Consider the following 13949-nt stretch of genomic DNA (forward strand, 5'->3'; position numbering starts at 1 on the left):
ACATCATTAATATAACTTGATAAATAAGAATGTTAAAGTAAATTATTTGTGTTTTATTGTTTTTGAAGGCACATAGAATGATGTCACCTATTCAGAAAAAAGTTTTCTATAAAATAAATTTGAACAAAAGTAATGAGTGCTTAATGTATAAGAATTGTTACGTCAAAAAAATATACTTATTTTTCACTAACTTACCCAGTTCAGTCTATATAATATATAGTTTTTTCGTTGAAGAAGAAAATATAACTTTTAAAAAAGATAAATTTTTTCCTTTTACCAAAAAGTTTTTTCTTCAAAAATTATAAATGATTTTTATTTATTTTTAGGGGATATAGGGGGATTTAACAAACAAAAAAGAGAATTTATTTAATTAAGTTCCTGTAGCATGTCAGAAATAAATGTATTTAATTCTAAATGTATAGTTTCCTTTTTCAAATTTTTTAATACTTTTTCAATTACTTTAAATGCTTATAAGGATATCATAAGAAGAGCTTTTAGGTATGAATAAAATTAATAATTTAATTACTATATAAACATGTTTTAGATCTAATCACAGTTTCTAATCTCTTATTATACATAGGACTGACCAGGACTTCCCCTATCCATTAACAGGACCCTCATTTTTAGCAAATGCTTTTTTTTATGCATGGCTTTTTTTAAAGCAGGCCCACTGCGATTGCAGTGATGTAGTTAGATTGAGGAGTTTGTAATGAAAAAAAAAACCCCTAAAAATTAGGAAAAGAAAAACGTTTAATGGTGTGCTCTACCTTCTTTTTTTATCATTGTTTAATGGGTCGTCGGGGTGTTAGCATCTCCCTTTGAAAGAAGAATTCACTCATATTTTGGGTGTAAATTATTTTAAAAATGCATAAATGCATATACATATATATATATGAATTGAAATAACATTATAATATCTTCCCTGCACTTGTGCTAATTTAAATGGATCTCATCTCTATAGCAGTAAAACATCCCCCCCCCCTCCCCCAACAAAACAAAAAATCATATACTGGATAGCTGATAGTTACAAGGATCTTAATTCACGAATACCATATACATCGTTCCCACCTTTTCATTGCGCTCTTTTTTTCCTTACAAAGATATCAACTCTAATTATAACACTGGACTTGGATAGGTAAAGCTATAAAACTAAGCCCGTACTTGGGCTCCAGTTATTTTTTCATAGGTTCATCTGAGTCTCACTGTCATGCAAAATTAGGTTTGACTTAGACTTAGTACTGTTGGAATTCATAATTGTAGTCATTTAGTCTTGTGACTCAGAGCTGTTTTTGAATAGCTCCCATTTTAACAGAAATATTTTGTGATAAATTAATCAGTATTATGAACGTTAATGATGTGGATAGTCCAAATTAGCACTGTTAAGTACAAACTCAAATACATGTTTGATGACAGATTTATAAAACTTTTAAGACGTCATTACATAACAACATTCAACTCCTGGAATGCACTAGGAACCCACATATATTATTGTTATTTAAGTCGTAGACCAAGAAAAGTCGAATAAAATGAGGGATCTTGTTTGACATATTATTTTCAACTGCTATATATATTAGTTATAGTTAGATAAGAAACCTTTTATGACAAGTTTTACAAATTTTCTTACAGAGAAGATAGTTTATCCATGATTTTTTTAAATTTATGTTTTAATTTTCTTATTCTATATTTGAATTGAATAAAGTAAAGAAATTAAATATCATTAAGCTGATTATATGACTAATTGTAAAGAAGTTATTAATAGTGATTAATTGAAAACAACAATTATCTATATATCTAAATCAATGCAAGATTAAGTTAATCCTCTTGATTTGAATGTGTAAAGTACTATCATATTTTATATAGTTCAAAGAGTATCTGTGATGAATAATAAAAGTTAATAATAATATCTACTGTAGTTCATGTCGATTTTTGTCTACTCAATCATTTTTTTCGTAAATGTCTTTTTCCGGACATTAAGTTGAATTATTCACAAATTTTGAGCAAATTCAATTAAATGCATTTGGAATACTTTTCTATTGTTATACTTAAATATTTAAAAAAATTCTTCAGATGGTTAAAGATTTTGTATTGAAAAATTATAGATCATAGAAAATATGTTTAAAATTTATATAAATCTGCCTAATGTAATTATATTAACACAGTGTTTTTTTTATGCCAAAGGACGCCATGTTTGGACCTAAATAATTGTATCTCTTCTTTACACGTATATTAGCTAAATAAAAAAGGTTCATTCAATAATGTTTAAAAAATCTTTCTGTGCGTTAACGGGTTAACACTAGAAATTGGGTTTCAGTCAGACAATCCTTACCCTTCTGAGGCTGTTATGATTTTTAGGGGAAGAATATAATTCTATATTTTTAAAAAGTTCGGTCTTGATTAGTCTCAAAGAAAAACTTGTTCTATATTGGTCCCAAATTAATAAGCAGTCTCGATCAGTCTCATTTTAAATTTGGTCTATACTACAGATGAATGATGGCGCCATGCCTGTTTCAAAACTGTGAACATCGACCTATAATAGGTAAGGTCTTATGAAGTTAAATTTATTGCATAAATTGTAAATTTTGTACAGCTCATAAATTAGGATAGGGAAGAAAATTGGTCCATAGATATCCCATATATTGAGGTTAAAAAAATTGTGCAACAATTTTAAAATAATTAAACTTCGGTCAACGGTCTGAGATTGCGGTCTGGGCCGAAATATTGGTTCAAATTGGTCTAAAAATACTCATTTCAAACCTAATCGATAAAAAAAAGATTTATTACCGAGTCTTAACACTAGGATGCTCAAATTGTCTTAAATAACTTTTGTATAATAAATGTGAGTTTCAGACCACAAAAAAAAAACACAATTTAAAAAAATGATATTACAAAGCATAATTAATGATAAGAAATGACGTATATATAAAGAAGATGGTGTAAGAATACAGTGGAGTGAGGGATCTTTCACGATGACCAGGCTAGGTAATATTTCAACGCATCCCCACCTATATAAATACAACTCCTTTTCTGAAGGACACTCGTACTTTCTTATCATTTTACTTTGAGTATTGAAAGAAACATTATTAAATCATTAGTTACTATCGAACATTGTCATCCATAACATGTTTTTTGATAAGAGGCCAAAGGACAATAGTGTATTTGAATATTCTAAACTAAAAATAGATGAATGTTACGTCAATATATCAGCACATCTTCAAGAGATCCAAAATAAAATATTCCTTTACGCCCTCAACAAAAATTGTCATGGATGTCCACTGAAAAGAATCCAAGAAGTAGTTGCTAATGAATAATTCATTGCTCATTCCTTCAATTGTAATTTTCAAGCATTATATTACTTCGCATTAAATATGTAATATTAAATTAAAGAGTTCACCCAATGAGCAATGAGTATATTCAAAGTTCAAACCTGGTGAATCAAAAATCCAAGTTTTTTCTACACAATATCCTTGGGATCTTCGCTTCCGATTTGATGGATCCTCAATGTATCTCTCTAAGCTAGACGAAGATCCGTAAGTTAACAATTAGATTGTAAAGAACGTTTTTACATGACGTCAGCAGTGTTGATGTCTGCCATTTTGGGGACTTAATCAACAAAGTTTTATTACAATGAGTATCCCTTTTTCCTTAATATTAAGGTAAGTAGTGAACTTTTGTATGTAAAATGGGACCAACAAATAAAAGGACTTAAAAACCTTACTGACTATCAAAAATATATCCCTCTAATGCCTAGTATTATTATATATCAAAGGATTATGTATAAAAAAATGCCGTGATAAATTGCATCATGATTAAAGGCAACGGCATCTCTAGTGCTCAAACTTGATATTTTTAACTCATAAAATAGACAAATTTCCAATAAATTTAAAAAGAAATAGAAAACAGACTTCATATTTGCATTGAATACAGCTTGATGCAAATGATAAATACTGATTTTTGAACTAAATCAATAATATGTTATAAAGATTGCTAGATTTGTATTTTTTTTTATCGATTAGAGATGAGAAAAGTAGGATAATTAGATAAAATTAAAATCTTATTTTTCCCATTGTAATAGCTAATTTTTATCTACAGCATAGAAATTAGATTATATAATGATGCAATTATATACTTTCTATTGATATTAGTGGCAGCTATATACACCAGGCAATACCAGGTAGACCATTGTAATCTAAACAACTACCTATACAATAATTAATGAAGGTTGAGTGATTGAAATCCATTCAAATCCGATATGTTAGAGCATAAACAATTAGTTACAAAATTAAACAAACTCGAGCTTTGGGGGTGCATAAAGTCGAGAAAATGATACTTGAACGTGATCGACAAATTTCTATTCACGCACTCCAAGCAGTTGGGCGTCTCCAGGACCCCTGTCTACGCCGTCAGCAAGTCCAAAACGTTGGAGAGGAAGAAGGGGTCTGTTAAAAAGGTCAAATTTGATCCAGGAGATTTAAGGAAAACAGCCCAGTCCAAAGAGCTTCCAAAAAAGTGGATGGAAAGTGCCCTTGTGAGGGTGGAGAGGCCACTTTTGACACTAGCAATGAAAGAAACCCATCTTTTCTGTTGCAAGACTATTTTGAATGAGTTTTTGAATTAGTCTTTTAGCTTTTTTAACCCTTTTTTTACACTTGTGCCCCCCATGTTTGTCCCTTTTTTGATACCCAATAATTCCATACTTTCCTTGATGTTTATGAAAAAATTGTCATTTTTGTTCTAAAACTTGGTTGAGTATTGAGGCTTCCAAAATGGCAGATATCAACAATTCTGACGTCACCTAAAAACGCTCTATAGAAGAAAAACCCAGTTTTAAAGTTACAACATCATTACATTGCGCTCCATTTCCAATTTTCATAATTATCTTGTAAGCCATTGTCAGGGCGCCCTTAGGGAACTGCAATTTTCTAAATTTATTTACTAATGTATGTTTTTTTCTTTTAAAATGAAAAAAATGTCTTACGAAAAGAAATTAAATTCAAATTTTCAAAAAGGAAACACAATTTACCTATTTTTGATCCAGGCATCTCTCACGCTAAGGCCAGCTCTAGTTTCAGTTATAAGTCATGTTCCTTATCCCCACACAGATCTGGTTTTTGACTCAATGCAAACTGTGGTCTTGTATTAACTAAGGCTGGTCATTGTTATAGCTTATCAGCATTTGAATATGTTTTAACGCCATTATTATCTATCTTTTATGCCTTTATATCCTAAACAGTTTCATTTTTAAATAAGTTATTTTAATTACAGGTTTAAGATATGCGATCGTGACAATATTATTTTCAATGAATTCGGTGAGTATAATCTGGCCTTAACAGAAGAATCTCCTGATGGGTGCATTGAATTTGAGGAAATCATTACACCAAAAAACTCATATTCTCCATTATATTTATACATAATCCTGATTCTTCTTGGAACTCCATTATATTTTATAGGATTAAGGTTTTTCAATATGATTAAAAAGAAACTGAAAGTATATTAGTCATCTTTTATTAATATATATTACACTCATTTTATTTATTTACTTACTTTAGGGTAAGGAAGCCTCTAATAATGATTCAAAAAATGAAGACAATGTTGTGAGAAGTAGAAAAAAAAGAGTTGTATCACTCGATGTATTTAGGGGCCTCACCATTGCACTTATGATTTTTGTCAATGACGGAGGTGGTCATTATTATTTTATGGAGCATTCTACTTGGAATGGACTTTACGTAGCAGATCTTGCTTTTCCATGGTAAGCTGACTTAATTAATTATTATAATGTTTTTGTAATATTGGTGGTGCAAAGACATATATTTACATAAAAAACTACTATATACAACTAAAAGACTGCAGAAAACGTTGTAATATGAGAGTAATGAAGTACCATATGGATATGAATCGATAATTTGTTTATTAATATAGATGCAGACATGATAAGATTTTTCTTTCAATAACCTTGCTCCACTGATTTTTCCATTTTTTGAAGCCTTTACTAAAAGGTCGTTTCTTGACTCTTAATGACACATTATTCCTTACCTCCCGCAGAGACCCAAATGCCAATCTCTTTTTTTTATACAAAACAAACAGAAGTCAACAGGAGCCAAGTCCTTAATATTAAAAGTATCAGCATTCGTTTGGATATCTATATCCAAACATATCATTCTGATATGATATAGTGTTGTGGTGAAATAATTATTGGTGTCTATCTATTACATCGTTTTACAGACCAAGATATTCATAAAGGCAATTTAAAATAGTTATTTGAGATGCATTAAGGTTATATGAGATGTAGCCCGACTATCTTTATTCACCATGACCTCCATGAACTCGATAAACTTCAAGTTTAGAATGTCTACCTCTTCGATCTGCAGGGTCATCTCCTTACCCAACCATTGACATGGTTCTCTTTACTTAGGTTCTGAGTAACTGTCAATCTCAATATGTCTCATTTATGATGACCTTGATCTCTGAAGATGCCCTTGGTTCTTGAACCAAGGTAGCAAAAACAAGTCATGAGTTTTGATTACAACTTTGGATAGTCTATGAGGGCAGTTAAAACTGGGAAAGGAATCATTGTTATTGATTTGAAACTTTTTACTTTTCCTTTCAGGTATCATTAAATTTTAAAATTCAAACTATCTAATGTTTATTGTCCCAAGATTTTAATTAGAACGTACGCAAATTGAACTTTGCCACTCTCTGATATCATGGATAAAAGGTTGCGTGTATTGGAATTGAATGTACCGAATATATTTTATAACTACCAATTATTTTTTAAACATCGTATTGTTTGATAATTTAGATATAAAATATAGCCTATTGTATCTATATTTTATTGGTACAATTTCATATATTATAAATTTTTATAGAGTTGCCTCTACTGAAAGTAAAGTAATTACTTAAATAAGCTAATACAATACCTTTTTATTAATATAATGTGTAAAAAAGTAATAAAGTTTTAATTTTATAAAAAAGATTATTATTACTTGAAAGAAGAATATATCATAATATAGTTAAATATTATCTCATAATTTTTTTTTTTTTGATAACATTATGATTTCAATATTTTTTGGAATAAATAGTAACTTTATTGTAGAATTCGTTTACTCGAATGAGCTTATTATCGTTTGTTACAGAACCTCTTATGATTTAAAAAAGTACAGTGAACTGTACTTCGTAATAATTAATCATTTTAATAGTTATTCACACCAATAGGTTGAATTAACACAAATATAATCTGTAATAAAATCCTCAAAAAGAGTCCAATATGTTTTTTACATCATATAAATTTATTTAAATACAATCCAGTGTTTGATAGACATATTTCGGTCAGTTTTAGATCTTTTTTTTTTTTTTTTTTTTAAATTTCTGAGACGGATTAAGATACCCAAACAAAACAGTAGTTTAATATAGTTTAAAACATTTATATGACTTATGAGACTTACTTTGTACCCGATATAGCCCTTTTCAAATAAGATCTATTAATTTATAAATTCTTTCATTGTGACGATTGATTTTCGATTTTTATAAGAATATTTTTTGATAAACACTACAATTATTTGTCGAAAAATAACAATGTAACCCAGATTTACTGTTGATTAAAATTATTTTGCCTTGATTTTATTTTTTATGTTATATTTTTCGGAAATAGCAGAAAATTATTTCTACGTTATAGTAAATCAGTTTTCAAAATATACGTACAGAGTTAAGCTTATAAATATTCTGTTTTAGCTTTTATAATTTACTTTGTTCACTTAAATGAAATCATAAATTTTCAACTTATATTGAACAATATATCCATAGGTTCATGTGGATCATGGGGTTTTGTATTCCAATATCTTTGATGAGTTTGAATAAAAGGAAAATTGGTCTTATGCAAACTTTAAAAGACATAACTCGACGGTCTGTAGTATTATTTTTTCTTGGTTTATTTTGGGGAAACGCAGGTAGAAGTATAAGTACAAGAATATCACTTAAAATGTTAAGTTCGATAAATATATTTATAGGTTGGATAGATTTGGATAAAATTCGAATTCCTGGTGTCCTTCAAAGATTTGGAATATGTTATTTTATTGTGGGATCCTCCTTAGCATTTTTGTTCCGATATTTCTCGTTGAAAGTAATTTTATCTGTTAATAAAATTCAAAAATGGATATTGAGCTGAAAATGAGCACCATTCATTTTTGAGCGGCGAAACTGAAAAAAACAATTTATAGTCAAAAATATTTAAATGGGATACATTACTTTGCTTCATTTTATTGTGCATCAAACACACATTTTACCTATTCACAAAAGGTTCAATAAAGTTGGGGAAAAATGACCAGAAGATCATTTTTTTCCAATATTTCGTTGGCTACAAAAATATTTTTACCCACTAAAAGGTGCTAAGAACATAATGAATTACTAGATATAAGTAACAATGATGAACGGAAAAGTTTGAACACTATTCCAACCCTGAATAAATTTGATTGTGATTTAAATTTGATAGTTTAGTTATAAGTAACATATTATAACTGTAACTTACACAGGATGAAGGTGGAAAAATAAGAGATATTAGCAACTTATGGCCAAGATGGATATTTGCTTTACTTCTCATGGTACTACACACCTTGATTATATTCCTTTTTCCTGTACCAGGATGTCCTACAGGTAAGAGAAAAACAAATTCATTGTGTGACAAAGATTTTAATCGTTAAAAGATATCGTTTATTATGGAAATATAGACTATAAATACTTTACATATATAATTATACTCAATTAAATTCACAGGTTATCTAGGGCCAGGTGGATTAAATTTATTCAACGTAACGAGAGCTAATTGTATTGGAGGAGCCACTGGATATATAGACCGACTCATTTTCACAGTATCCCACATTTATTCAAACCCTACTGCAAAACATGTTTATGAATCAAATGCATTTGATCCCGAAGGATTTCTTGGTAAATAGTGTATACATGTATCATATTGAGTGGCACACTGACAAATCCATTCAAATTAAATTCATAATCATTGTTAGGGTTGTAGAAAATATTCCCTCCCAGTATGCAAAAAAAAATGAAAAATTACAAGGTAACCTGGACATTTCCAACGCAAATTCGTCGAGTTCTGAATCAATTGTCCACATAAAAAATTACCGGATAGGAATTAATCCTTTCTCAACCACTACCTTTTTACCATAAATTTGCCCCTTTTATAGAAAAATTATACAGAAAAATGCTCAGAGTGAATTACTACTTACTATGTCTGTCTTGGGTACTTTTTAGCTTAAAACTGTGGATAAAACCACCCTAAAACCTAATTACAGCAAAAGCTAGGAGTGCACCTTTACAATAACTTCAAATCCATTAAACAACAACGTCAACTAGCGACCTGTGACCAAAAACACAAACTATATATTTTTCACAAAAATCCCATGAGTCCAATTTCTAAGTTATGTTCAAGGTCAGAGGCGAAGTTGCCGGTAAACTTCTACTATATATCAGCGTCTAAATGCCTTGGTATCTTAAGGTTCCAATTAAATGAATTTATTACAGGTGCAATATATTCAAAGTAATAATTATTCAATACCCTTAAAAGTTATAGGATATTCTCCAGTCTAATTTTCTTAATTTTTAACATAAATTCAATATTTTAATTGTTGCAACTGCCCCTTGTTTTTGGAGCATCTGCAAAATTTGTCAGATTGTATTTGAATATAATTAATATAAATGTTATTTAATATTAATTTTGACGTGTCTATGCCAAACCACTCCAAAAAGTGTTGAAACTGTCCTCATTCTTACTTACATCGATAAATTTGATATGAATAGATTATTAAATTGTAATGGTTATGAATGGTCTTTCCATTGAATTGTTGGTGCATCATATTGAACTTATATATTTATATACCCTTTTAATATACATAGGAACTCTAACATCAGCTTTTCAAGTGTTTTTGGGTGCACAAGGTGGATTTATAATTCTTTCATTTAAAAATGAGTCAAAAACTCAGATATTATTCCGATTACTCGCATGGGGATTGATGTTTGTGGTTTTTGGAGGTACTCTATGTGGCTTTACATTGAATGATGGTTGGATTCCAATCAATAAAAATCTTTGGTAAGTTTGTACTACTACCTACTCTGTAGTTTAGGATGGTTCCTATTTAATTTTGCTTCGCAATGTTAGAGGGCATTTTTTTAAAGTATTTTTCAAATTGAGAAAATAGATTCTAGGTAAGTTTGCCCAATACATTTTCGTCTCTTGGAGATTTTGCCACATTAGATATTCGCTGCCTTATTATGCTTTTGTATTAAACGTTCTAACTTTACTGTATTTACTATAGTATATCACCTATAGATTAAAAAAAAAGTTGGGAAATAAAGAAGGAATCATGTTTGTAAGAAAGAAGAAGTAAGGAGTCACAAATCTGAGTGTATTTCAAAAGGATTAATTAACTATTAGTACCTTACCAGTGGCGCCAGAAAAATAAGGCAAAGGGGCCATCCACTTTTGTAGATTTTATATAGTTATTAGCATTAAAAAAATTATTGTGCATGAAAAACTTTAAATGTCATAATTTTGAGAAAAAAAAGAGATTCGTACAAATTTAGTTGCATCCCAAAATTTTCACTCTAACAAGTTTTGTAGCATCTTTGAAGACAAAAATTGAAAAATGGTTTAGCTATGGACAACGCGCTCTTATTGTTCGCTTAAACTCAATGCACGTAGGTTTGTGGGCCCGTCGTTCCTATATAAAGAAATATACAATATGTATATGGAATTTCAAAAAAGATTCGTAGGTCAGATGGATTAAATGTAATATTATTATGATTACTTATACCAACTCCATCTCACTAATGAAAAGAACATTTTAAAAAAACCTTCAAAAAAGCCCGACGCCCCCAAGTAATAATAATAATGCAGACTCCAGTTCATCTCACTCACTCATAGTCATGATCTTAGCTGATACTTGAAGAAATGTAAGAAATTACATTTCAAATATAAAAAATAATATTAACTTTCGAATCTATTAGATACAAAAATTAAAAGATGACAAGTAAGTCATAGAGGCAAAATACCCAAGAGGCGAAACTGTTCTCGGCAAAATTACACATGGCGGAAAAATGCATATTTACCAAAAAATATATATATATTTTAGAAAAACATTAAATTTTTTCTTGTCCTTATACGAGTAACACTAAAAATAATGATTTATGACATAAATACAGGACATAAAAGATATGAGGTGATTATAAGGTTTTTAATTATACTTCTGATTTTCTTTAGAGGTATTCTACTAAGAACAATATAATTTATCCATCCTGGAGTAATATAGTATTAAAAATTCCAGTGACTTAAAATAATTATGCAAAGTTTTTATTTCCACTTGAGGTGAGTATAAATTGGAGTGAGTGGTTGAAAAAAGGAAGATAAAAATAGAATCAATATGATTTTTAGTCCAAATCCTTTATGAAACAGCATGCGTGATTAATTCATGTGTCTATTATCTCATGGTGGATTTCATAAAGGATATATTCAACAAAAAAAAGCACCTTTTCCTCATAAAAAATTCTTTTAAAAAATATTAAAATAAGTTTTAAATGAAGGAAAAAAATATGTGTTTTTAAAAAAAAAAAAAAAAAAGAAATAATCCTTTTGCGGGAAACTTTATAAGAATTTTTCAAAGGATACATATTTATTTTAAATTGTTATTATTTATAGGTTGCGTTATTTTGTCTTATTTTGACTATTTTTACATAGAAATACTATTTATTCTGAAAATTATCAAAATTTAGAAACTTTCAAGGGCTCTGTGCAACTTTCAAATATTGATAAATATCCCTCAAATGTTATATTTCTTCATTTTTACACAAAGCAACATTTTTGGACTATGTCCCTCAAACATTTCGAGAGATATAACATAAGAACTAATCTAATATATATATTTCTTTTCGAATTAACATTTATTTTATCTTTCTTCCGTAGGTCCCTCTCCTACGTATTCATTACAACAGGACTAGCATTCATACTGCTTTCGATTTTGTATTTCATTGTTGATATGATGAATATTTGGAATGGTGGACCTTTTATTTATGGAGGTATTAATAATTTAAATATCTAATTTTCCTCGATTTTATTTAAAGATAGTTTTATGAAATTACGTATCCTTGATATAAATTTTATAATGTGATGTACTTTGCTTATTATTACCACGACAATGTTCAAAGATAGATTGCAGTAGCTTAAAACAAGGAATACTCTTTATAAGAATACGTGTACTTCACTCCCCGATCCCCCCCTCTTCCTAGTGACAAACTAAGGATGATTTTTTACATTATATTAGTTATGAAATAAAAGATAAATTTCTTAAAACAATCGTGTAACTAATGTCTCAAAGAATAAATATGCAATCAGAATAATATTTATAATACAGTTTATGTGCGTGTGTCCTTTATGGGTGCCCACACTGTTGAGCCTAGGAGGCTGAAAATAGGCATGGGTGCATGGTGTGCTTATTTTTGAGGGGACATATAAGGGGGCTTATTCTATACCCGAAACACAAAAATTGTTTTTTGGAGCTCAAGAAGACTAAAAAAGGGGTTGACTTATAAATAAGATAAAAAAAGATAAAAAAAATTTCTAAATTTATTCACAATAAAATAAAAATATGAAAAAAATGAAATCCGTGAATTTTGAATTTCCAAAACATTTTATTACGTAATTTTTGGAATATTTGCACACATGAACCAGTTATTGAGGAGTATTTTATCAACGAAATTATTACTTACAACTTTTTTCGGAAAAATTCGTTATAATACATTTCATATAGTATACAGGCGCTATATTATAATGTATGTAAGAATAACCTAACGCTTGCCCACACTGAGGGGTCTAAACATTAAGAAGAAACAGTTCATGGGATTTCAAATTCCCTCCTTGGCACAGGCTACTTGAAAGGTATTAATAAAAGAGGAAAGAGGGGGAAGGGGGGAGGGAAGAATATTTAAATAATATAGAAATCCTTTCAGATATTTTTTTCTATAAAATGAAATTCCATTCCAATGCTACTCAGGGCAAATTGACACAAAAAATTGTCAACATTAAAATTGACATTAATACTAATCATTCACTATGGTATAAAATTAGTAAGAAAGTTGTATATTGTTTTGAACCTTGCAAAAAGATATAATGTCTCAATATCACTTCTAAATAGAGCATAATACGCCCAAAACGGAATTTTCTATCAGTTAGCCTCACTCTCCCCCCTATATGCTTAAAAAATAACGACAAACTAATGGTTCTATATTGTATTTCTGTTGTACACAATAAAATATAAGTTTGATGATTCATTATAATGAATTGATAAATTAGACTGATTTTGAATATTTCCCCCTAGTATAAGAACAACCATAGTTGTCTATTTTTATTGCTAATATCCTTACTCATCATCCTAATCCATTGATGGTTTAATATTTCAGGCATGAACTCCATACTTCTTTATTTGGGACACTCTACAGCCTGGAATATGCTTCCATTTCATTTTGTGATTGGAACAATGAATTCTCATTTTGCAAGACTAACAGAGGCTCTTTGGGGAGTCTCTCTGTGGCTTTTTATAGCATATATTCTTCATAAGAAGTCAATTTATATAACTGTTTGAATAATTAATTGTTGAGATAATAAACTATTATAGTAAAGATAAGTGGTTTTAAAAATTTTGTAGAGCGTGTATACCCTGACAAAACATTAAGATCTTTAAGTACCATAGGAGTGGTATTTGAGTATTTTTTGGAACCGGATGTATACTGATAATAGAGTTTTGGACTTGGGTGGAACAGAGCGAATAATTTGTACCTCAATATATCTATAGCCTTAATGACAAAGAAACCTTTGTGAAGTGTGTAATAATTAAAAATAAGTGCTTGGTATAAATTATTCTTTTGATCTGAATGAGTGTAGGTTTGTGATTCAG

At 29.3% G+C, this 13949-nt stretch overlaps 1 protein-coding gene across 2 annotated transcripts; it reads left to right on the top strand.

Annotated features, from left to right (window-relative positions):
* Window positions 1-3056: 3056 nt before the first annotated feature.
* Window positions 3057-13679, top strand: LOC121115662 (heparan-alpha-glucosaminide N-acetyltransferase). Of its 2 annotated transcripts, XM_040709763.2 has the most exons (11): window positions 3057-3290; window positions 3418-3527; window positions 5263-5485; window positions 5547-5746; window positions 7798-7940; window positions 8001-8113; window positions 8523-8643; window positions 8764-8934; window positions 9901-10093; window positions 11963-12075; window positions 13456-13679. In XM_040709763.2, the coding sequence occupies exons 1-11, from the start codon at window positions 3120-3122 to the stop codon at window positions 13635-13637; spliced, it is 1740 nt and encodes a 579-aa protein (XP_040565697.1). In that variant the 5' UTR covers window positions 3057-3119; the 3' UTR covers window positions 13638-13679. The 2 variants fall into 2 exon arrangements, with proteins under 2 accessions (XP_040565697.1, XP_071743738.1); XM_071887637.1 differs by lacking the exons at window positions 3057-3290; window positions 3418-3527 and adding an exon at window positions 4222-4879 and having other exon boundaries at window positions 5248-5485.
* Window positions 13680-13949: the final 270 nt, after the last annotated feature.

Source organism: Lepeophtheirus salmonis, chromosome 1, assembly GCF_016086655.4.
Source record: "Lepeophtheirus salmonis chromosome 1, UVic_Lsal_1.4, whole genome shotgun sequence".
NCBI lineage: Eukaryota > Metazoa > Arthropoda > Copepoda > Siphonostomatoida > Caligidae > Lepeophtheirus > Lepeophtheirus salmonis.

Bases quoted from the DNA above. Each gene is read 5' to 3' on its own strand.
- LOC121115662 (XM_040709763.2), top strand. From the start codon at position 3,120: ATGTTTTTTGATAAGAGGCCAAAGGACAATAGTGTATTTGAATATTCT. The intron at 3,528-5,262 runs GTAAGTTAACAA...TTTTAATTACAG, and splicing joins TCTAAGCTAGACGAAGATCC to GTTTAAGATATGCGATCGTG. The intron at 5,747-7,797 runs GTAAGCTGACTT...ATATATCCATAG, and splicing joins GCAGATCTTGCTTTTCCATG to GTTCATGTGGATCATGGGGT.